Raw genomic sequence first — 25,017 nt, forward strand, 5'->3', positions numbered from 1 at the left:
TTTGTTTAATCACATTTTATTGGATACCAGCTGCAATGATAAGAAACTGGATTGACCAATTGGGATGATGCATTTTTCTGTTTCTGTTTAAAAGCTACTAACCAGGGGTAGGTTTCCCAATAATGTTTCCCTCTAGGGCTAAAGACCGAGTTGGGAGACTCTTTTCAGCAACGAATGTTGTCTCTGTACGTGGTTTTCCCGAGCTCACTCGTAAGAAGGAGTCTAAAGAGCAACAGGACGAAGAGCTTCTTTGCAATGCATGTCCCCGATATAGGCATTAGTAGTTGCTAAGTCGATGAGGTCACACGGCATTTGTTTTTTACCAAAAAACAATGAAATATAAAGTGTTTAAAACATGCTAATATTTTGTATCGTCATTAAGTATTACATATATAATGTGGTAATTAATAATTGAAACTATTTTACATTTTTGGGCAATATTTTTATTCCAAGTGTGTTTTTTAATTAAATGAATAAATGTTCACACAAAAAAATGAGCAAATAATAAACTAAATAATTAATTAAATGTGTTCCCCATGCCCACTCATTTCACTGTTACTTAAACATGCAGTCAGGATTATTTCAACTGTTATCCACAGTGCCAAGTTAGAAATGTTCTTCCTTATATGTGCGTGTGCAGAGAGAGAGAGAGAGAGAGAAAGAGGTTTTGATCTGTCTCTACCTAAGGAGGTTGAATTGACCTCTTATACAGTATATACTTCCTTAGGTAGAGACAGATCAAAACCTCTCTCTCTCACACACACACACACACACACAATGTTACAGGTGCAGAAATGCGCCTAATTTATGACATTCAATAATCATTTGCCTAATGGAGTTAAATGTGATTGAAATGTGACGCTATCATTGTGACATTACAATATCCGTACGTAATTCCATAACATATTGAAATATATTCATAATGTTTTCATGTATTTATTTAATGATTAACTCAATGTACCTGCAATGTACAAGAAAAATAATTGAACACTGCCAGCAGATTCAACACCAGTTTCCTCCGTTGTCTGTGAGAATCCCTCGGAGGCACGTGCGCATTCTGTGTATTCGGCTGTGAGCGAGTCGCTCTTTGTTTTGAAAGAGTGGTCCGGGTCTCTTGTAAATTCAGAGTGAACTAAAGGACTACTTTGGCTACGATGTTGTTTGGGAAAACCACGTTAGCTTAACGATGGATCTTAGAAGATAATTAAAGACACTCTTGGCCTTAAGAGGCTTTTAGGAAACCCAACCCATATGGCTACACGATAAGCATAGAGATATGAAGGTATGAGTTGATTAAGTAGCCTGGTGGAGGGTTACTGCAGTAAGAGGAAAAGAAAAGTGGATCAGCATTTATAGGATAAGGTGCTTATATGTTATTTTAATCATTTGGAAGTATGATAAAGGTATGAATTTGTGACATCACTGCTACTACACTTATCAATATAACTCTACAGATTGTGGGAAAAAATTATGACCATTTTGTATGGTGGTGCTTGAAAGTTTGTGAACCCTTTAGAATTGTCTATATTTCTGCATAAATATGACCAAAAACATCATCAGATTTTCACACAAATCCTAAAAGTAGATAAAGAGAACCCAGTTAAACAAATGAGACAAAATATTATACTTGGTCATTTATTTATGGAGGAAAATGATCCAATATTACATATCTGTGAGTGGCAAAAGTATGTGAACACCTAGGATTAGCAGTTAATTTTAAGGTGAAATTAGAGTCAGGTGTTTTCAATCAATAGGATAATAATCAGGTGTGAGTGGGCACCCTGTTTTATTTAAAGAACAGGGATCTATCAAAGTCTGAGCTTCACAACACATGTTTGTGGAAGTGGATCATGGCACAAACAAAGGAGATTTCTGAGGACCTCAGAAAAAGCGCTGTTGATGCTCATCAGGCTAGAAAAGGTTACAAAACCATCTCTAAAGAGTTTGGACTCCACCAATCCACAGTCAGACAGATTGTGTACAAATGGAAGAAATTCAAGACCATTGTTACCCTCCCCAGGAGTGGTCGACCAACAAAGATCACTCCAAGAGCAAGGCGTGTAAAAGTTAGCGAGGTCACAAAGGACCCCAGGGTAACCTCTAAGCAACTGAAGGCCTCTCTCACATTGGCTAATGTTAATGTTCATGCGTCCATCATCAGGAGAACACTAAACAACAATAGTGTGCATGGCAGGATTGCAAGGAGAAAGCCACTGCTCTCCAAAAAGAACAATGCTGCTTGTCTGCAGTTTGCTAAAGATCACGTGGACAAGCCAGAAGGCTATTGGAAAAATGTTTTGTGGATGGATGAGACCAAAATAGAACTTTTTGGTTTAAATGAGAAGCGTTATGTTTGGAGAAAGGAAAACACTGCATTCCAGCATAAGAACCTTATCCCGTCTGTGAAACATGGTGGTAGTAGTATCATGGTTTGGGCCTGTTTCACTGCATCTGGGCTAGGACGGCTTGCCATCACTGATGGAACAATGAATTCTGAATTATACCAGCAAATTCTAAAGTAAAATGTCAGGACATCTGCCCATGAACTGAATCTCAAGAGAAGGTGGGTCATGCAGCAAGACAACGGCCCTAAGCACACAAGTTGTTCTACCAAAGAATGATTAAAGAAGAATAAAGTTAATGTTTTGGAATGTCCAAGTCAAAGTCCTGACCTTAATCCAATCGAAATGTTGTGGAAGGACCTGAAGCGAGCAGTGCATGTGAGGAAACCCACCAACATCCCAGAGTTGAAGCTGTTCTGTATGGAGGAATGGGCTAAAATTCCTCCAAGCCGGTGTGCAGGACTGATCAACAGTTACCGGAAACATTTAGTTGCAATTATTGCTGCACAAGGGGGTCACACCAGATACTGAAAGCAAAGATTCACAAACTTTTGCCACTCACAGATATGTAATATTGGATCATTTTCCTTAATAAATAAATGACCATATATTTGTCTTATTTGTTTAACTGGGTTCTCTTTATCTACTTTTAGGACTTGTGTGAAAATCTGATGATGTTTTAGGTCATATTTATGCAGAAATATAGAAAATTATAAAGGGTTCACAAACTTTCAAGCACCACTGTATATTTCCTCATCACATCAAAATTAATTCCTGGTTATGGCATTACCAATACCCGATGCATTTCAGCTGGCCTTGATTTCACACATGTGAACTCTGTTTCTGTCAATAATAATACAGTGAGAAGGTCACTAACCCAATGCCAGCACCTAGTTCCAATACATCAATGCCATCCAGGCTGGGCAGCATCTCCAAGATCTCAGGCAGCTCATGCTTGGTCAGCTGCTGTGCGTTGGAGTCCAGCATCATCTCCTCCACTGTAGCATGTTGAGAATGCTCCTTCCAGAATGCAATCATGGTGGTACGCTCTTTTTCCATGGAGACAAATTTGAACATATTTTACAAGGTTTGCACACAGATTTGAATACAAATTAAATGACTTAATTTTAAGTGACATAACATTCAAGCACAGTCTAGCACATTTTGTTATTTATTTAAAAAAAACCTTAAGAAATTATTCAAATATACTAAAAATAACGCCTCATTAATTCTTCATGCCAATCTTCATTTACAACCTGATACATTTTAAATTCTGTTGAAATACTAATGCCCTCTTTTAATTAACCAATTATTTATTTAAAAAAAGGACAGATATGAGCTGCTGGTGTACTTTGATCACCTGTGCAACTGTAGGGCAGCATGCTCAGCACCCCATTTAACTCCATGGAGTTATTATTGCAAATAGTTGTCAATAACGGGAACTACAACAAGCACCAAAAGAGGCCAGTTGGAGCAAGAATCACTCTGTGGCATGCTAACTCCGTAAATATTTTATTTATGAGCGGAGGAGAAGCAGCAGACATGACAATTAATGACATTAGTTAATGATATTAGATATTAGATCTCATATCTAAAAGGATTCTTGTAAATGAAATTGTAACTATAAGGATTAAATTGTACTTTGTTTAACAGAAACAAAGCTTTGACCCAGCAAGTAAATGCAGCTATGCCTCCTGGATATAGCTATATACACTGGCCTTGTCTAACTGGCAGGGGAGAAGGCATTGCATTTATTTATAATGATACTCAAGATAGAGAATGTGAATAATTCATTACAAGTATTTTTACAAGCATAAACATAGCCACATAAAATAAATTTCCTTTCGACTAATTCATATTAACAGACCACCAGGGCTGTATTCTGAATCTCAAAACCTGGTTGTTTCAGTAGAAAAAGTAATTGTTTGATATATTAATTTTGATAATTTACTGACAGCAACTTTGTGTCCATTTTTTAGTTTTTATTTTTCTTTTTTTGCCTTTTTCCTCAATTTTCTTTCTAATTTGGTCTTGATCAAATCCCATTCACCAGCCAGCTCTCTGCTATCATGATTCTCCTACCAAATGGGGAGGGTGAAAACTAACATAAGCTAACTGTTATATTGGGATTGCATAACTGTATAACCTATAATGTGTTCGCACAAATTGCTGAAAAAGCAAACATTGACACTTTTCTGTTTTAGCTACCATTAACTCAGCAGTTTGTGCTACGCTAGCTCTTCTGTGGGATTGGACTGTATGGGCTCGCCCTTGTGCCCCATGCGAATTAATGAGCCTTCGACACCCTGTCGCCGGTTCACCAGTTGTCCTTCCTTGGATCACTTTTGAAAGGTACTAACCACTGCATACTGGGAACACCCCACAAAATGTGTCATTTTGGAGATGCTCAGACCCAGTCATCTTGCCATCACAATTTGGCCCTTGTCAAAATTGCTCAGATCCTTAGGCTTGCCCATTTTTCCTGCTTCCAACACATCAACTTCAAGAACTGGCTGTTCTCTTGCTGCCTAATATATCCCACCCCTGGACAGGTGCCACTGTAATGGGATAATCACTGTTATTCACTTCACCTGTCAGTGGTTATAATATTATGGCTGATCGGTGTATATGCACTTTGCCATCCTTTCACATCAAGTATGCCATCACATCAGCTGTTGTACAGTTTTAATGAAAATCTCCATGATTTATCAAGTGGATCATCATCTGACCACACAGAACCTGATCAAGTGACCGAATGCATATGCCGCTTTTCCACTACAAACGCGGCTGAGTCGGGCTGAGCCGTGCCGTGCTGAGTCGAGCTGAGTGAGGCTATTGGAGTTGCATTTCGACTACAACCGCGCTGAACCGTGCTGGCTGGAAGTGGGTGGACACATTGGGTGGAGTTAGCGAAAGTGGGTGGACGTCACGTGATGTCGTTAAGCAGCGCAAACAGTGACATCAGTGATCTTTTAAGCGGTAGTCTCACGACCCGAATAGTAAACAATAAACATGGACATGGAGTCGTTAGTGTTGCTGGTCTTGGTGCTGTGGCTTGTTGTCACCGACAACGCGGACAGATACTGGCAAGAGCGTATAGATGAGGCGAGGCGCATAAGGCTTCAGAAATTCTCGTAATTCGTAATTCTTCTTCTTCCGGGTTTACGGTGTTTACAGATCCCAGCGTGCTCGCGGGGCATGTGTGGGCATGTGAGGACACTCCTCCTCACCAATCAGTGCACAGGGGAGTGTCTGTTCACGCCCCCAGCCTCACTCGGCTCGCTTTGGCTCGCTTCAGCCCCACTCCAAAACCGTGCGAGTTTTAGGGGCTAAGCAGGGCTGAAGCGAGCTGAGTCGTGCTGTTTTTTGGTAGTTGAAACGCGAGCCGTGTCGGGCTGAAGTGAGCTGAAGCGAGCTGAAGTGAGCTGAAAAGGGTAGTGGAAAAGGGCCATTAGAGTCACCGTTTTGCTACACTCTAAATAATATAGCTCCACTTAAAAGAAAAATAATTAGAGAGAAAAAAACACTCTCATATAGTGATCACATTCACACCTTAAAGCAGACCACTTGAAAGTTAGAACATAAATACAGTCAAACTAAACTGGTAATATTCCAAATTGCATGCCTTAATTATCGGAAAGTTCTTACTGCTGGCTGACCAGCATATTTCTCCACCCTGATAGAAGATAACAATTATCTTAGATTATTATCTTATACCATAACAAAGTTAACTAGGAACCAGACCACCACATGTTGAAATACAGTATTTACAGTAAAGGAAGACAAGTTGATAACTACCAATGTAAAAAACAATACTGTATACTATAAATATATCATTAGAGAGTATTTTACTCCACTCCAAAAGCCCAAACTAATTTCACTAATTTCCTTTTCAAAATCATTTTGTGGACTAGAGCACTTATACCAAAAGCAATCAAAGCACTATTAAAAATAAACTACTCCTCCCCCAGCACAGGCTATGTACCTAAATAATTTAAATTAGCTGTTATCAAACTACTGATAAAAAAAAAAAATCCATCCATTACCCTTGTTAGCCGTCTAGCTATAGGCCAATATGAACTTTGTCTTAGGCCAATATGCCTTTATCTTCAAGATCCTAAAAAGGTTGCAACACAGCAGTTCAGCTCATACATGCATAGGAATCGCATTCATATAATCATCAAAGTACTGAGACAGTGCTGGATAAATTTGTAAATGACCCTGATTAGGGTCCTTGCTTGTGTTCTTTGATCTTAGCATAAATAGATCAAACGTTTTGATAACGGAGATCACAATATTCTTTTCAACAAATTAGAAAATGTTGCTGGAGATGGCTATTTCCTGGCTCCAGTCTTATTTGACTGATTATTATCAATCTGTAGATGCAAACAGTGAATTCCCAAGCATCCCAAGTAAGGTTTGCCATTCCACAAGACTCTGTTCTAGGTTCAATCAGAGGAGGCACATATAGAGAAAAGTGTAGTGGACCTAGATTATTACAATTACAATTATTCATAAACTTGGTATTAGGTTTAGAAATGTGTAAAGGACATTAGGCTACAGTCACACTACAGCTTGCAATGCTTTGCGATGGATTATCGATGAAAATGAGGCATTTTGGTAGCAATGCTTCTCTGAGCTTCGGGATGTATTCCCAAACCCATCTGTGAGTATTCGCTGCTTAGTTTACCAACAAAAACATCGCTACCAAGTTTCAGTGCATGCACTGAAATTTTTTGTGATGTTTTTGGCCACTCACAAGGCCACACCAAAAAACAACTCGCAAAGCTCAGAGAACATTCACTGTGCATTGCACAAATGGTGGCGATGTTACCAATTTTTCATCACCAAGTTTTCGCAAAATCCATCATGAGCTGTAGTGTGACCAGGGCTTTAATGACTGGATGTTGAGTAACATCCTCCTTATTTCAGACAAGACAGAATAATTTCTATAAGGGCCACAGTCAGCTAGAAGTAAACATTCAGATCACGTAGCAATTCTGGATGTTTTGCTAGTTATAGCATATGCTGAAGTAAAAGACGTTGGTGTGATTATTGATTCCAGTCTCTCATTTGAAGCTGCTGTAGATAATATTACTAGGATGGACTTTTTTCATAAATATCTCAAAAATATTGCAGAAATATAGAAGAAATACAGTGTCACTACATGATGCAGAAAAACTAGTTTGTTACCTCTAGGTTCGACCATTGTAACACCTTGCTGTCTGGATGTTCCAGCAGGTTCAAAAACAAGCTCCAGTTAGTCCAGAATGCAGCAACCACAGTCCTTACTAGAACCAGAAGATTGATCACATTACCCCTATCTTATCCACACTGCATTCGCCCCCAGTAAACTTTCACATTTATTATCAAATACTACTAGGCTAATGAAATATAAATCACTTAATGGTCTAACGTCACAGTACCTGAGCAAACTTTTGGTCTATATTATTATTATTATTATTATTATTATTATTATTATTATTATTATTATTACCTATAATAATGAAGGCTACAGCAGGGGGCAGACCTTTCATCTACAAAACCTCCCACCTATGAAATAGCCTTCCAGTTAGTGTACAGGACACAACCTCAATGTATAATCAGGTTGAAAATTGACTTGTTGATTCGAGCTTTTTTTTTAAGATAGCTTTTCTCTTAGGTAAATATCTGGAGCATTCATGGGCATAGGGAATCTTTGTAAACTGGAATGTTTTGATGCTATACACTCAAAAAAATAAAACATTGGATTTACTTAACCAAGTTATGGCAACCAGTCCAACGAAACTGTGTTAATTTAGATGTATTGAATACAGTTATGTGTTGAAAAACTCAACATAACTGTATTCAATACATCTAAATTAACACAGTTTCATGGGACCAGTTGCCATAACTCGGTTAAGTAAATCCAATGATTTTTTTTTTTTTTTGAGTGTACTACATGGATATCCTGAGTGTCAGGTCAGGGCCCTGGTGGACCTTGCTACTGGTAACATTGTAACCCAGTACAACCTGCCCCATGGACGGGTGGTTGGCGTCTAAACCAGCTCCCCCATCATTGTATACTGGTGAGGAGGGTGGCATGTCACCCAGCAAGACTAAAAACAAGACCTGTCAAAGGGCGGATGAGCTCCTTGGGAGCCAACGGCCATCATGCAAGGTGACCCGTGGTATCACCTAAGAGCAGGGTTAAACAAACCTATCTCCTGGTCAGCCACTGCAGCAGACATTGATGCCAGTTTGTCTTGGCCTGTTCTTGCCACTGGGCTACACCACTGTTCTGTCAAGATAGTGCTGCTAGTAACTTGCAAAAGCTAGCAGTACTTTGAAACCCTTGCAAGCAGTTTCATGACTATGGCTGAAAGGAACTTGTATCATACCAGCTTGAACGTCACCCGGGTTAACAAGGTTCACACTGGTCACTTCCTGCTCTGGGGCCAGTGGAAGAGGAACTTGTGGAACGTATTTGCCAACAACAGACAAAAGTGGAGGACATTGATTTGTCCCTGATGACACATGAAACCGTCATCGTCATTATAAGACAGACTGCAAAAGAAAAAGAAGAACATGGATATCCGAAGGATCACTGCGAATGGTATCACATGGATACCCTATGGATTATTGTGGACAGTACCACATGGACGCCCTAAAGACTGCTGTAGCTGGTACCATGTGGTTCCCTTAAAGATTGCTGTGGGTGGTCTCAAGTGTATTGCATTTACTAAATGCACAAGTCTCATCCAATCTTCAGTGGATAACTTCACTTGGATACAAAAGATTTAAAGGAGATACGCAGAACCATGGCCTCACTTTTTGTTTATAAATGCCTTGAGACCTCAAGAATGGCATAGGAATAGTTTTAAGCATTAACAATAAATCTAATACAGTAATTTTTATGATTAAAATGATTCATATAGGTAACAGTCTGAGTGAATGACCTTGACATCTGTGACGTCACAGCAGGAAGACTATTGGTCTCATCGCCATTTTTGCTATACTAAAACACAGAGCTTACTGCAACTTCAATCCTCCATTTTGAGCTAATTTATCACCATGCCACATAGATGTGTTGCTGGCGGGTGCAGTAACATGACAGAAGGTGGATTTATGTTGCAATCATGGCCCAAGAATGTTCAAACTGCAAAGATTTGGATGCGTTTTGTGAGAAATTCATGGGCGCATTTTATTGATGACTTGTACGAAACCTCTGATCTGTTGAGGATCATTGGCTATAAGCCTGTATTGAAAGAGGATGCAGTACCAACAATTAAAGGAAAACAAAACTACAAGAAAAGGAAAGTAAATTCAGTTGCACCAGTTCTCCCGGAGTGTGAGCCGAGCAGTAATGGCGGAGTACTCAGTATGGAGAAAATGGAGAATGAGTAGACCAGTCGTCAGATTTCTCTGTTGGATATGCCTTTTTTCTTTTTTTTCCCGCTGAATATGCTTGCCTCAGCAGCAGTATCTCACCGTTATGTGGAAGAAGCGAATGAACGAAGAACTGAACGAAGAACCGAAAGTCAGATTGTTTCAAAACAGTCGGCCCCAAGATCAGCCTTCAAGAAGCGAGAACACAGACAGGTAAGATGTGACTCTCATTTGGATACATAACAACAACAACACTTGTTGTTTACTTGCATTTAGATTAATACATGTAACTTGTATTGTGTGTTTAAGTTACCGGTATAAGATAATTGAATTTGCTTCAGAATGTGATTGTCTCAGTTCATCTGATTATTTAATTAGTCTTTTACGTTTTATCAGTGAAAATGCATGCATGTACATGTATGTTGCATAAGATATAATGTCTATCCTGTTTTAATGAGAGTCACATGAGACTGTCAGTTCAATTCCATCCAATTCTCTAGACGGCTTTGTTCTCTGGCTTTATTTCGTAAGGTGGGGGCCTCCGTGGCTGACGTGTTACTATCGGATTCACTTTCTGATGGTTTGAACTGATACAGTTCTATGTGTATAGCAGTAGCATGTGTACACACTCCAATTTCAGGACTATCACAGTCAGATGTATTACTATCTGAGGAATCTGAAGAATCTCCAATAAATCCGAAAGAAGAGGCAATTGCAACCACTCTCGCCTGCCAAGTCTGGCTTTGGTCTATAGCTGTCAAAGGCCTTGGCCTTAAAACCGGTTACCGCTGTGACGTCACGCACTCAGGGCTGGCTGGCTCAGCGGGGCAGCTCGAATGCCAACTTTGCGATTGATTTTAAAGGAACAGGCGTACTAACACCTTCTGCGCGCTTCGACAGCGCATTGTATCAATATGCTGTCGAAGCGCACAGAAGGTGTTAGTACGCCTGTCATTATAGTGCGGACTTTCCATAGCATAGAAAATCGCCACGTTTCAATTTGTGTAACTGAACTTTGTTTCATGTCACTGGTCATATAAACCTATGTAAACAGGAAAAACGTGGAAGAGTTTGGTCGCATCTAACTACAGCCCCAAAAAATACCACTGGCCATGCTGAGCCTAGCTACATTGCTAACAGGAGTAACAGCGCGTCTGACTGACTGGGAGGTCGCACAAAGCTCGGAGAGGTACGGATCAGCTCGTCTCAATTCAGAGAAGAACATATTTCATTATGGAAGTACGGTGGACTGTTCCTTTAACTCTCAAAAATATATATTTTTTATTCCCATTTATGCAGCATACAAGAGTCAGGGATGGAGAAACTATCCACTCAGAAATGTATTTAAAAATAAAGGTTCTGTGTATCTCCTTTAAGGTTAAAGTCTTGATTAAAATAAAAAAAGGACCTGGGTGCTCATACTGAGGATCCTTTCTACACACTCAGACTTGTCTCATAGTGTGACGTTATAGTATAAGTTGGGAAAGAATAATGACTCATAATCACATTCTTCAGTGTCACCCAAAAGAGGATATGTTTCCCTTTATTTCCTCTTAAGGTTTCTCTTGTCTCAGGGATTTTTTTCCAAGCTACTGTCAACTTTGTCTTTCTCATGCCACAAATCTATGTCTGAATTTCTGTAAAGCTGCTTTATGACAATGTCCATTGATAAAATAATACTGAATTTGACTGAATTGGATATTGCCAATCCTGTGTTCGTCTTGAACACTGTGAGAATGTGACAGTGGTGACAGAAACCACATCTGTTGTATTGGACAGAGTTTAATTTATTTTAAAAATCAATTTTACTGTAAGTTATGAAAATGAACACTGCCATCTTTTTTTTTTACAATAGATTTCAGTCCATTCACTGATTACAAAGGATATGAATATCAAGTTTAATCTACATGGTTATGTAGCTAGCTAAACCAGAAACCATCATAATTGTGACAATAGCTTATAAAATTATAAGATTTCAATAAAGCCATGAGTGACAAATCTGCGCATATGATTTATTTAAATGAATGAGGCAAATCAAACTGTGGCAGTTTCATTTGGTGGCAGAGTTATCTCAGAGATGCTCTTTTTAAAAATGAAATTATTTATCTATGCTGGCAGGTGGCACGGTGGTGCAGTGGCTAGCACTGTCGCCTCACAGCAAGAAGGTTCTGGGTTCGAGCCCAGTGGCCAACAAGGGCCTTTCTGTGTGGAGTTTGCATGTTCTCTCCGTGTCTGTGTGGGTTTCCTCTGGTTGCTCCAGTTTCCCCCACTGTCCAAAGACATGCAGGTTAGGCTAATTGGTGGCTCTAAATTGACCGTAGGTGTGAATGAGAGTATGAATGGTTGTTTGTCTCTATGTGTCAGCCTTGTGATGATCTAGCGACTTGTCCAGGGTGCACGCCGCATCTCGCCCATAGTCAGCTGTGATAGGCTCCAGCTTGCCCGCGACCCTGCACAGGATAAGTGGCTACAGATAATGGATGGATGGATGGATGGATGGATAGATATATGCTGGCACTGATAAGACCAGACTATATCTTTTTACTCGCTCTTTGAAAATTGGTGCACATTGTTAGGTTGTTCAAGTTCATTCAGGTACTGTCAATTCGCAACCTCCTATTATGGCATTACTCTAAAAATTCACGAGACAGTAGCCTATATTATAAGTCGAGTGTGACAGGCTTAATTGACTTAGTTTACTTTGAGGCTATGTTGTTATTAATGTCATCCTGCACTACCTAAATCTATGGTCACAAGCTGCGACTGTAAATAAACAAACCGTGTTTAAATCGCAGGCCAGGGCTGGAATAACACATTTGTCAGCTACAAATGTAGTACTGATTTGATATCATGCCTATTATATGTTCCCCTGCTGCATGGTTTTTTAATAAAATTGTTTTTTTTTTTTTTTAATCCCATTACTTATATATTGTTAACAATTAAACTGCCAGATAAACTGGTGCTATTGGCAATCCTTTGAAAGAAAACAATCTTTCTGTGTCTAATACGAAACACAAAGCCTTTTCTCCAGAATATAAAGTAAAATAACATCAAATGCTGCCTCTAAAAAGTGTACTGAAGTGCTTTATAACTCCCACAAATTGCCAAAGATAAATGAAAACGAATTAGAGTGGAACCACAGAAACATGTTTACTGCTGATATAGTCTGATATTAGTGTAGTAAGTGTTTCATGGGCCCAAATACTGCTCTTACACAAATACTTTTATTACACAAGAAATCAACAGTCAATCTGATAATTTCTATTGTTTCCAGGCATCTAGCATTCACTGCATTATAATTACTTTCTATTTTACATAGTGACAGGTACATAACCTGCACCCTTTCTCTTTCTCTCTACACTGGTCTGCTAGGTAAACACTTTTTACCACCATTGTCTCACACACACACACACACACACACACACACACACACACACACACACACACAAGGTATCTGTTGAAGTACTGATGAATCATGGCAAACCATTGAAAAGCACAGCTGTCAGTCAAATAACATGCTCACTTAATGTGCGCATGCGCATTGCCTATGAGTGATTCAAACCACAACCTTAAAAGCAAATCTAAATTTATAAATTAAATGTATAAAATTAATTTATAAAACTAAAGTTATATGTAATCACTTTGTAAAATATTCTTGCGCTCTTACCTTTGTCCATAATTTGTGAAAAAGTTCAAACCTGTGCTACTACGCTACTAAATAAGATTAAAAACACAACAAACAAACAACCCAGTAGGCTATGTGGTTTGTAAAAGTCTATTAAAATTAGTAAGTAGTAATAATCCGATAGTCACTCTCAGACTGACAGTTATTTATTTGTCCCGTCTTTTAAATACTGACTCACTTTCCAGCTGTTCGCACACAACCACACGCTGATCGAGAGAGAGAGAGAGAGAGAGAGAGAGAAGAGAGAGAGATCTTTGTGTGTGTGTTAATGACATTGTAACGCAAGGTCGGACTGGGACAAGCATTCAGGCAGGGAGTCTTATACCCACTGAGTACAGCCAGAACAAATTTTGAGCTCACTGACCAATTTATTAAGAACACCCATACATCTGCTTATTCAATCAAATACAGTACCAGTCAAAAGTTCATAGGTTTTTCTGTATTGTGACTATTTTCTACATTGCAGAACAATACTGAAGACATCAAAACTATGAAATAACACATGGAACACACCGTATATGAAATTATATGGTAGACAAAAAAAGTGTTAAAAAAACAAAATATGTTTCATATTTTAGATCCTTCAAAGTAGAACCTTGACACTTTGTACACTATTGTCATTATCTTAACCAGCTTCATGAGGTAGTCACCAGGAATACTTTTCAATTAACAGGTGCCTCGTCAAAAGTTAATTAGTGCCATTTCTTGCCTTCTTAATGTGTTTGAGATCAAACACATTAAGTAAATAGTAAATAATAAACCCTTACAAAAAAGAAGTTTATTCAAGTGTGCTTCTAGTATACTTCTTTTAAACTAAAAATAAGAGAGTATGCTTTCGGTTTATTTTTTATTTACTTATCAGAGATATACTTAATAAAGTTATACATAAGTATACTTAGCTTATACTGAAAAGTATATAGAAAAGTCTATTAAGTGTATACTTAAACATATGGCACAAATATTTTAATACTTTATTACACTTTTGTCAAGTATATCTTGATCAAAAGTTTAAGTGTACTTGCCCTGTAGTTGTGCTTATCCTTTTGATAGTAGCCTATAAAATACTTCTTTTTCACACATATTGGCTTCTTTGTGATATATGGCAACACGTTTTAAATCCCATCTTTTAAATCTACATGTACCATAAGTTTGCGGTCAGCTAGCTTAACCCTAGGCTGACACTTGCACGACTTTTGGCCACGATTTTGTCGTGGCAAGTCGTGCCATTTTGGGGCACGAACTGGGAGGCTCCCGCACTGTTCACGACTAGTTCACGCATAGTTCACGACGAGTTCACGATTGCGTGCCCGTCCACATTCACGAACTGGCACGACGAGTTCACGCATAGTTTGTGCATAGTTTACGCACTTCCCGCATTGGCACGACGAGTTTGCGCAATTCGGACGGTGTCGTGCCGACTTGCGCACGCCTGTGTCATGCACAACCTCATCCTCATCAGATACCCACACGCAATTTCAGAAGTGGACCGCGAAGATCCGGACACACATGATCTGATCCCTGGTGGATGGAGGACTGACCGACACCTGCAGGGGCTGCTGCCTCTAACCGGCCATCATACCCAGAAGGATGCAAAGGATCAGCGAGACTACCTGTCACATTACTACATGTCCCCTGCTGGTGCTGTCCCTTGGCAAGAAGGAATGGTAGTAGCTTCATGAGCTGCATCCACAGTTGTTCCATTTTTGAAATAAAAGAAACGAACCCCCCCCCAAAAAAAAGTCATGAAGGAATAGAAAATAAAAGACATTAAAGAAAAAAGCAAGAAAAAAAATTGCGAATGGCGAGAAGTGTCCGGGAAGCCCTATATATACCCCCGCACTGACGCGAGCGCCACTGTCGCGCAGTAGTCGTGAACTGCTCATGAACTGCTCGTGAACTCGTCGTGAACTGCTCGTGCCATGCGCAAACTGTTCGTGAAGTGCGTAAACTAGTCGTGAACTGCTCGTGCCATCAATGTGTGACCGTGTCAGTGGGAAGGCACGGCCACGCTGCGACGCGCACCAATTCGTGAACATGTCGTGAACTCGACGTGAGCTGTTCGTGAACTATTCGTGGCAGTTCGTGACAGTCGTGGCATGGCGCGCACTTCCACGCATTGGCATGCATCCTCCCGCATTGTCCCGGCGAGTTCACGACGAGATCACGAACAGTTTGCGCATAGTTCACGACCCGGTCACGAAATTTTGTCGTGACCAAAATTTTGAACATTTCAAAATTCTCGTCCCGACATGGCACGCAGTCACGACGGGTTTACGCACACTTCACGCCAGTTTACGACTAGTTTGCGCACTGGCACGACTCGAGTCGTGCCAATGCGTGCCACGGAATCGTGCAAGTGTCAGCCTAGCCTAAGAGTAAACAATGTTGGAACTTAAACTTATCTTTTATGTACAATACATAGTGTTATTAACCCACAAAGAGACAGATAAACATTTCTATTATTTTATTTGCCAACAGATTTGAAAACAAAGGTGAGAACATTGTGACAAACTTGACTCATACTGGCTGTCATTATACTTTTATATGTTATAAAAGTATGCTTTTATAAACTAAAAAGTGGACTAGAAGTGTGTAACAAGTAAACCAATAGTATATTTCCAGTATACTACAAAGTATACTTTAGTAAACTAAAAAGTGGACTAGAAGTATAAAGCAAGTAAACTCATAGTATATTTCAAGTACACTATGAAGTATGCTTTTGTAAACTAAAGAGTGGACTACAACTATAGAACTACTAAACTATTAGTATATAAGAAGTTTACTTGTAGTATACTTGCAGAACAAAATTAAAAATACTAGTTGTATCCTCAGAGTTTACTTCTCTTAGACTTAAAGTATACTTTTTATAAACTAAAAGTGGGACAATTTAGTCCCAAGAAGTATTAGATTAGTTTACTTACAAGTATACTGTAAGTACATTGATATCAGTATACTTGGTACACAAAAGTATACTTAAGGAAATCTACTTTACTTAAGTATACTTAATAAAATGAACTTGAAGTATACTTCTTTTTGATAAGGGAACATACAGTAAACAGCCCTATTCCACAACTGTAGTAATCCATATTATGTCAAGAACCACTCAGCTAAAGAAAGAGAAACGACATCCATCATTATGAACAGTAAGTGAGTTTTAATTGAAAAAAAAGAAAAAAAAAGTGAGAAAAACCACTAAATTAAAAGGTGTGTCCAAACTTTTGACTGGTACTGTATATTATCAGTGTATCATGAAGCAGCAGCTCAGTGCATAAAATCATGTAGGTATCAGTCAAGAGCTTCAGTTAATGTTGACCTCCAGCATGGAATATGGAAAAAAAAAAGATCTGTGTTATTTTCAGTGTTTTCATTGTTAGTATCAGACAGGTGGTTTGAGTAATTAAGAAACTGCTTATCTCCTGGGGTTTTCATTAATAATAATAATAATAATAAACACCCAAGGGTGGCACGGTGGTGTAGTGGTTAGCGCTGTCGCCTCACAGTAAGAAGGTCCTGGGTTCGAGCCCCGTGGCCGGCGAGGGCCTTTATGTGCGGAGTTTACATGTTCTCCCCGTGTCCACGTGGGTTTCCTCCGGGTGCTCCGGTTTCCCCCACAGTCCAAAGACATGCAGGTTAGGTTAACTGGTGACTCTAAATTGACCGTAGGTGTGAATGTGAGTGTGAATGGTTGTCTGTGTCTATGTGTCAGCCCTGTGATGACCTGGCGACTTGTCCAGGGTGTACCCCGCCTTTCACCCGTAGTTAGCTGGGATGGACTCCAGCTTGCCTGCGACCCTGTAGAAGGATAAAGCGGCTAGAGATAATGAGATGAGATGAGATAAACACCCAGGGAGCAGATGATAAGTAGCATAAACACCTTGTTAATGATAGAATTCAGAGGAAAATGAATTTATATATTGCATGGCCATACATGGCTGACAGGAAGAAATAATTTACAGTATATAAAATCACTCTATCCAATATCTCTGAGCAAAAAAGCATCTCAGAATGCACAGTTTTAACCAGTTTTAGAGTTACACTGGTTACATGAGTTACAATACTTTTAGCGATACTAAAGCAAATGTTGTGAAAATGATACCTCTTTTTCTTTTGTGTGCATTTCCCAGAGGAACTACTACTTTTATCTCAGTTCATCTCTTTCTTTCTAACCTATAACATCAGTACTGCAATTCACAAAAACCTAAACGACACCATTCAAATAAGTTCACAGGCTACAGTACTACATCAAATGATGGCATTTCTTAAAACTGAAATATTGAGATTGACCCTTCTGAAAAATAGCTTAAAATGTATTTTTTACTGTCTGTCTGTCTGTCTGTCTGTCTGTCTGCCCTGACTCGCAATTACTTTCAGTAATGGCTTTATCCTGATGAGGGCTGTGGTAGAGCCACAGTGTGGCAGGGCACCAATCACACACACCTTCACACCAAGGGGAAATTATTGGTATTGTTTCTGGGAGGTGGGAGGAAGCCCACGTGCACATGAGGAGGACAGCTCAGAATCAACCTGGGGACCCCAGGGGTGTGATGCAGTAACACCACCCACTGCACCACCACACTGCCCCCTTTCTGCCCTTATTTCACATAATATGGCCTAATTAGATAATGCTAGCTACATGTTTGCTGATCAGACTGACCTGCACTTGAAGTTACTTTAAAAATGTCTGTTAATTGTCTCTTGGAGGGTTTGTCTTTTTCGTACCCTTTCCAAGGTTCATTATCAATCAACCAGTTGCATTTGTATGGAAGCCCATTTCCATTACCATAATAATGAGAAAGTTTCTAATAATAATGACTTAACACCTCATAATAATTTTCTCATAATTATGACTTACTATCCCATAATAATGAGATATTAAGTCATAATTTTGAGAAAATGTTCCCATTATTATGACATAATAAGTCATAATTATAAAATACTATTTCATAATTATGAGATACGTTCTCATTATTATGACATACTATGTGACTTTTTATTTTCAAGTGGCGGAAACGGGCTTCCATCGCCTACATTTAGTTATAAGGCCCAAAATGTCTCAGAACTGTCAGATTTGCCAGCCACATTGGCGGTATCACAGGCGGGGGTGGTGGTGTGAGCCACCACCACTCGAATATGATTGGTCCGTAGGTGAAGATTAATTTTATATATCTGCCCTGATAGTAGTTTTGGCTGTAACATAAATGATGAGTTCCCTCTGAATACATGATTGTTTCCATAGTAACAGCTTATTCACATGAAGGTGTACTGTAGATGCTTCACATAGTCCTATTCTAAGACTAATAAACATAAAAATAGCCTATCTATCTATCTATCTATCTATCTATCTATCTATCTATCTATCTATCTATCTATCTATCTATCTATCTATCTATCTATCTATCTATCTATCTATCTATCTATCTATCTATCGACAACTGCAGTTTAGTAACAGTACTCCACAATACTTGTTAGCGAGATCTCACCAGGGTATCGTTCTTATACAGTGGTGCTTGAAAATTTGTGAACCCTTTAGAATTTTCTATATTTCTGCAAAAATATGACCTAAAACATCATCAGAGTTTCACACAAATCCTAAAAGTAGATAAAGAGAACCCAGTTAAACAAATGAGACAAAAATATTATACTTGGTCATTTATTTATTGAGGAAAATGATCCTATATTATCATATTTGTGAGTGGCAAAAGTATGTGAACCTTTGCTTTCAGTATCTGGTGTGACCCCCTTGTGCAGCAATATCTGCAACTAAATGTTTCCGGTAACTGTTGATCAGTCCTGCACACCAGCTTGGAGGAATTTTAGCCCATTCCTCCGTACAAAACAGCTTCAACTCTGGGATGTTGGTGGGTTTCCTCACATGAACTGCTCGCTTCAGGTCCTTCCACAACATTTCCATTGGATTAAGGTCAGGACTTGATTAAGGCCAATCCAAAACATTAACTTTATTCTTTTTTAACCATTCTTTGGTAGAACGACTTGTGTGCTTTGGGTCGTTGTCATGCTGCATGACCCACCTTCACTTGAGATTCAGTTCATGGACAGATGTCCAGACATTTTCCTTGAGAATTCGCTGGTATAATTCAGAATCCACTGTTCCATCAATGATGGCAAGCGGTCCTGGCCCAGATGCAGCAAAACAGGCCCAAACCATGAGACTACCACCACCATGTTTCACAGATGGGATAAGGATCTTATGCTGGAATGCAGTGTTTTCCTTTCTCCAAACATAACGCTTCTCATTTAAACCAAAAAGTTCTATTTTGGTCTCATCTGTCCACAAAACATTTTTCCAATAGCCTTCTGGCTTGTCCACATGATCTTGAGCAAACTGCAGACGAGCAGCAATGTTGTTTTTGGAGAGCAGTGGCTTTCTCCTTGCATCCCTGCCATGCACACCATTGTTGTTCAGTGTTCTCCTGATAGTGGACTCATGAACATTAATATTAGCCAATGTGAGAGAGGCCTTCAGTTGCTCAGAAATTACCCTGGGGTCCTTTGTGACCTCGCTGACTATTACATGTTCTTGGAGTGATCTTTGTTGGTCCTGAGGAGGGTAACAGTGGTCTTGAATTTCCTCCATTTGTACACAATCTGTCTGACTGTGGATTGGTGGAGTCCAAACTCTTTAGAGATGGTTTTGTAACCTTTTCCAGCCTGATGAGCATCAACAATGCTTTTTCTGAGGTCCTCAGAAATCTCCTTTGTTCATGCCATGATACACTTCCACAAACATGTGTTGTGAAGATCAGACTTTGATAGATCCCTGTTCTTTAAATAAAACAGGGTGCCCACTCACACCTGATTGTCATCCCATTGATTGAAAACACCTGACTCTAATTTCACCTTCAAATAACTGCTAATCCTAGAGGTTCACATACTTTTGCCACTCACAGATATGTAATAGGGTGGCACGGTGGTGTAGTGGTTAGCGCTGTCGCCTCACAGCAAGAAGGTCCTGGGTTCGAGCCCCGGGGTCGGCAAGGGCCTTTCTGTGTGGAGTTTGCATGTTCTCCCCGTGTCCGCGTGGGTTTCCTCCGGGTGCTCCGGTTTCCCCCACAGTCCAAAGACATGCAGGTTAGGTTAACTGGTGACTCTAAATTGACCGTAGGTGTGAATGTGAGTGTGGATGGTTGTCTGTGTCTATGTGTCAGCCCTGTGATGACCTGGCGACTTGTCCGGGGTGTACCCCGCCTTTCGCCCATAGTCGGCTGGGATAGGCTCCAGCTTGCCTGCGACCCTGTAGAAGGATAAAGCAGCTAGAGATAATGAGATGAGATGAGATATGTAATATTGGATCATTATCCTCAATAAATAAATGACCAAGTATAATATTTTTGTCTCATTTGTTTAACTGGGTTCTCTTTATCTACTTTTAGGACTTGTGGGAAAATCTGATGATGTTTTAGGTCATATTTATGCAGAAATATCGAAAATTCTAAAGGGTTCACAAACTTTCAAGTACCACTGTATAAGGAGAGCGCTGAGGGCTGAGAGTATGCATGCTTGATGAATATTCAAAAGTCAATTCTCCAGCGCTGTTAAATTACCTGTGTTGGATTGTGAGTGGCAAAAGTATGTGAACCTCTAGGATTAGCAGTTAATTTGAAGGTGAAATTAGAGTCAGGTGTTTTCAGTCAATGGGATGACAATCAGGTGTGAGTGGGTAACCTGTTTTATTTAAAGAACAGGGATCTATCAAAGTCTGATCTTCACAACACATGTTTATGGAAGTGTATCATGGCACGAACAAAGGAGATTTCTGAGGACCTCAGAAAAAGCGTTTTTGATGCTCATCAGGCTGCGAAAGGTTACAAAACCATCTCTAAAGAGTTTGGACTCCACCAATCCATAGTCAGACAGATTGTGTCCAAATGGAGGAAATTCAAGATCATTGTTACCCTCCCCAGGAGTGGTCAACCAAAAAAGATCACTCCAAGAGCAAGGCGTGTAATAGTCAGCAAGATCACAAAGGACCCCAGGGTAACTCCTAAGCAACTGAAGGCCTCGCTCACATTGGCTAATGTTAATGTTCATGAGTCCAACCATCAGGAGAAGACTGAACAACAATGGTATGCATGGCAGGGTTGCAAGGAGAAAGCCACTGCTTTCCAAAAAGAACATTGCTGCTCATCTGCAGTTTGCTAAAGATCACGTGGACAAGCCAGAAGGCTATTGGAAAAATGTTTTGTGGATGGATGAGACCAAAATAGAACATTTTGGTTTAAATGAGAAGCGTTATGTTTTGAGAAAAGAAAACACTGCATTCCAGCATAAGAACCTTATCCTATCTGTGAAACATGGTGGTGGTGGTATCGTGGTTTGGGCCTGTTTTGCTGCATCTGGGCCAGGACGGCTTGCCATCATGAATGGAACAATGAATTCTGAATTATACCAGCGAATTCTAAAGGAAAATGTCAGGACATCTGCCCATGAACTGAATCTCAAGAGAAGGTGGGTCATGCAGCAAGACAACGACCCAAAGCACACAAGTCATTCTACCAAAGAATGGTTAAAGAAGAATAAAGTTAATGTTTTGGAATGGCCAAGTCAAAATCCTGACTTTAATCCAATCGAAATGTTGTGGAAGGACCTGAAGCGAGCAGTTCATGTGAGGAAACCCACCAACATCCCAGAGTTGAAGCTGTTCTGTATGGAGGAATGGGCTAAAATTCCTCCAAGCCAGTGTGCAGGACTGATCAACAGTTACCGGAAACATTTAGTTGCAGTTATTGCTGCACAAGGGGATCACACCAGATACTGAAAGCAAAGGTTCACATACTTTTGCCACTCATAGATATGTAATATTGGATCATTTTCCACAATAAATAAATGACCAAGTATAATATTTTTGTGTCATTTGTTAAACTGGGTTCTTTTTATCTACTTTTAGGACTTGTGTGAAAATCTGATGATGTTTTAGGCCATATTTATGCAGAAATATAGAAAATTCTAAAGGGTTCACAAACTTTCAAGCACCACTGTAGACAGACAGACAGACAGACAGACAGACAGACAGATAGATAGATAGATAGATAGATAGATAGATAGATAGATAGATAGATAGATAGATTGATTCACCCTGCCTATCGCCCGTAGACAGCTTGGATAGGCTAGCTTGCCTGCGACCCTGTAGAACAGGATAAACCGGCTACAGATGAGATGAGATCAGACCAGATCGTAAGCTGGGAAATTGCTTACTGTCGTTGTAAACAAACTCTGTCCCCAGCACTGTTACTGTTGCTGTAAACCCTTCCTCATAGCACCATTACTGTCTCTATAAATAAACTCCGCCCCAACACTGTTACTGTCTCTATAAATAAACTCCGCCCCAGCACTGTTATTGTCTCTGTAAATAAACTCTGCCCCGGCACTGTTACTGTCTCTATAAATAAACTCCGCCCCAGCACTGTTACTGTCTCTGTAAATAAACTACGCCCCGGCACTGTTACTGTCACTATAAATAAACTCCGCCCCAACACTGTTACTGTCACTATAAATGAACTCCGCCCCAACACTGTTACTGTCTCTATAATTAAACTCCACCCCAACACTGTTACTGTCTCTATGAATAAACTCCGCTCCAGCACTGTTACTGTCCCTATAAATAAACTTTGCCCGAACACTGTTACTGTGTCTATAAATAAGCTCCGCCCCAACACTGTAACTGTCTCTATAAATAAGCTCCGCCCCAACACTGTAACTGTCTCTATAAATAAACTCCACACCAACACTGTTACTGTCTCTATAAATAAACTCCGCCCCAACACTGTAACTGTCTCTATAAATAAGCTCTGCCCCAACACTGTAACTGTCTCTATAAATAAACTCCACCCCAACACTGTAACTGTCTCAGTAAATAAACTCTGCCCAAACACTGTTACTGTCTCGATAAATAAACTCCGCCCCAACACTGTTACTGTCACTATAAATAAGCTCCGCCCCAACACTGTAACTGTCTCTATAAATAAACTCCACACCAACACTGTTACTGTCTCGATAAATAAACTCCGCCCCAACACTGTAACTGTCTCTATAAATAAGCTCTGCCCCAGCACTGTTACTGTCTCTATAAATAAACTCCACACCAACACTGTAACTGTCTCAATAAATAAACTCTGCCCAAACACTGTTACTGTCTCGATAAATAAACTCCGCCCCAACACGGTTACTGTCTCTATAAATAAGCTCCGCCCCAACACTGTAACTGTCTCTATAAATAAACTCTGCCCCAACACTGTTACTGTCTCTATAAATAAACTCTGCCCCAGCACTGTTACTGTCTCTATAAATAAACTCCGCCCCAACAATGTAACTGTCTCTATAAATACGCTCCGCCCCAACACTGTAACTGTCTCTATAAATATACTCCACCCCAACACTGTAACTGTCTCAATAAATGAACTCCGCCCCAACACTGTGACTGTCTCTATAAATAAACTCCGCCCCAACACTGTAACTGTCTCTATAAATAAGCTCTGCCCCAACACTGTAACTGTCTCTATAAATAAACTCCACCCCAATACTGTAACTGTCTCAATAAATAAACTCCGCCCCAACACTGTTACTGTCTCGATAAATATACTCTGCCCCAACACTGTTGGTCACAATAAATAAACTCCGCCCCAACACTGTTAGTGTCACTATAAATAAACTCCGCCCCAACACTATTAGTCACAATAAATAAACTCCGCCCCAGCACTGTTATTGTCTCCATAAATAAGCTCCGCCCCAACACTGTAACTGTCTCTATAAATAAACTCCGCCCCAACACTGTTACTGTTTCTATAAATAAACTCCACCCCAACACTATTGGTCACAATAAATAAACTCCGCCCCAACACTGTAACTGTCTCTATAAATAAACTCCGCCCCAACACTGTTACTGTATCTTTAAATAAACTCCGCCCCAACACTATTGGTCACAATAAATAAACTCCGCCCCAACACTGTTACTGTCACTATAAATAAACTCCGCCCCAACACTATTAGTCACAATAAATAAACTCCGCCCAAACACTGTTACTGTCACTATAAATAAACTCCACCCCAACACTGTTACTGTATCTATAAATGAACTCTGGCCAAGCACTGTGACTGTCATGAAATAAACTCCGCCCCAACACTGTGACTGTCACTATAAATAAACTCCGTCCCAGAACTGTTACTGTCACTATAAATAAACTCCGCCCCAGAACTGTGTCACTATAAATAAACTCCACCCCAACACTGTTATTGTCTCGAGAAATAAACTCCGCCCCAACACTTTTAATGTAGTTAGAAATAAACTCTGCCCCAACACTGTTACTGTCTCTTTAAATAAACTCCGCCCAACACTGTTACTGTCACTATAAATAAACTCCGCCCCAACACTGTTACTGTCTCTACAAATAAACTACGCCCCAGCACTGTTACTGTCTCTATAAATAAACTCCGCCCCAACACTGTAACTGTCTCTATAAAAAGCTCCGCCCCAACACTGTAACTGTCTCTATAAATAAGCTCCGCCCCAACACTGTAACTGTCTCTATAAATAAGCTCCGCCCCAACACTGTTACTGTATCTATAAATAAACTCTGCCCCAACACTGTTACTGTCTCTACAAATAAA

General features: G+C 39.9%; 2 protein-coding genes across 4 annotated transcripts in view; one reads left to right on the forward strand and one right to left on the reverse strand.

Moving 5' to 3' along the window:
• The window catches only part of pmt (phosphoethanolamine methyltransferase), a 104,559-nt gene that overhangs the window by 26,594 nt on the left and 52,948 nt on the right, over positions 1-25,017 (reverse strand). The window contains exons 2-3 of one of the 3 annotated variants that reach the window (XM_060915138.1): positions 7,536-7,633; positions 3,220-3,391 (exon numbers count right to left, since the gene is read on the reverse strand). In XM_060915138.1, the coding sequence (XP_060771121.1) occupies positions 3,220-3,391; positions 7,536-7,551 (188 nt within the window). In that variant the 5' untranslated portion in view covers positions 7,552-7,633. Of the gene's footprint in view, positions 1-3,219; positions 3,392-7,535; positions 7,634-13,377; positions 13,576-25,017 lie in introns of those variants that run through there. The other 2 variants (XM_060915139.1, XM_060915140.1) reach the window with 2 other exon arrangements.
• Positions 9,516-25,017, forward strand: part of LOC132881998 (uncharacterized) — a 90,575-nt gene continuing 75,073 nt past the window's right edge. The window contains exon 1 of the mRNA XM_060915141.1: positions 9,516-9,923. The gene's annotated coding sequence lies outside the window, so the exon portion shown is untranslated. The remainder of the gene's footprint in view (positions 9,924-25,017) is intronic.

The sequence above is a fragment of the Neoarius graeffei genome, chromosome 2, assembly GCF_027579695.1.
Source record: "Neoarius graeffei isolate fNeoGra1 chromosome 2, fNeoGra1.pri, whole genome shotgun sequence".
Classification (NCBI taxonomy): domain Eukaryota; kingdom Metazoa; phylum Chordata; class Actinopteri; order Siluriformes; family Ariidae; genus Neoarius; species Neoarius graeffei.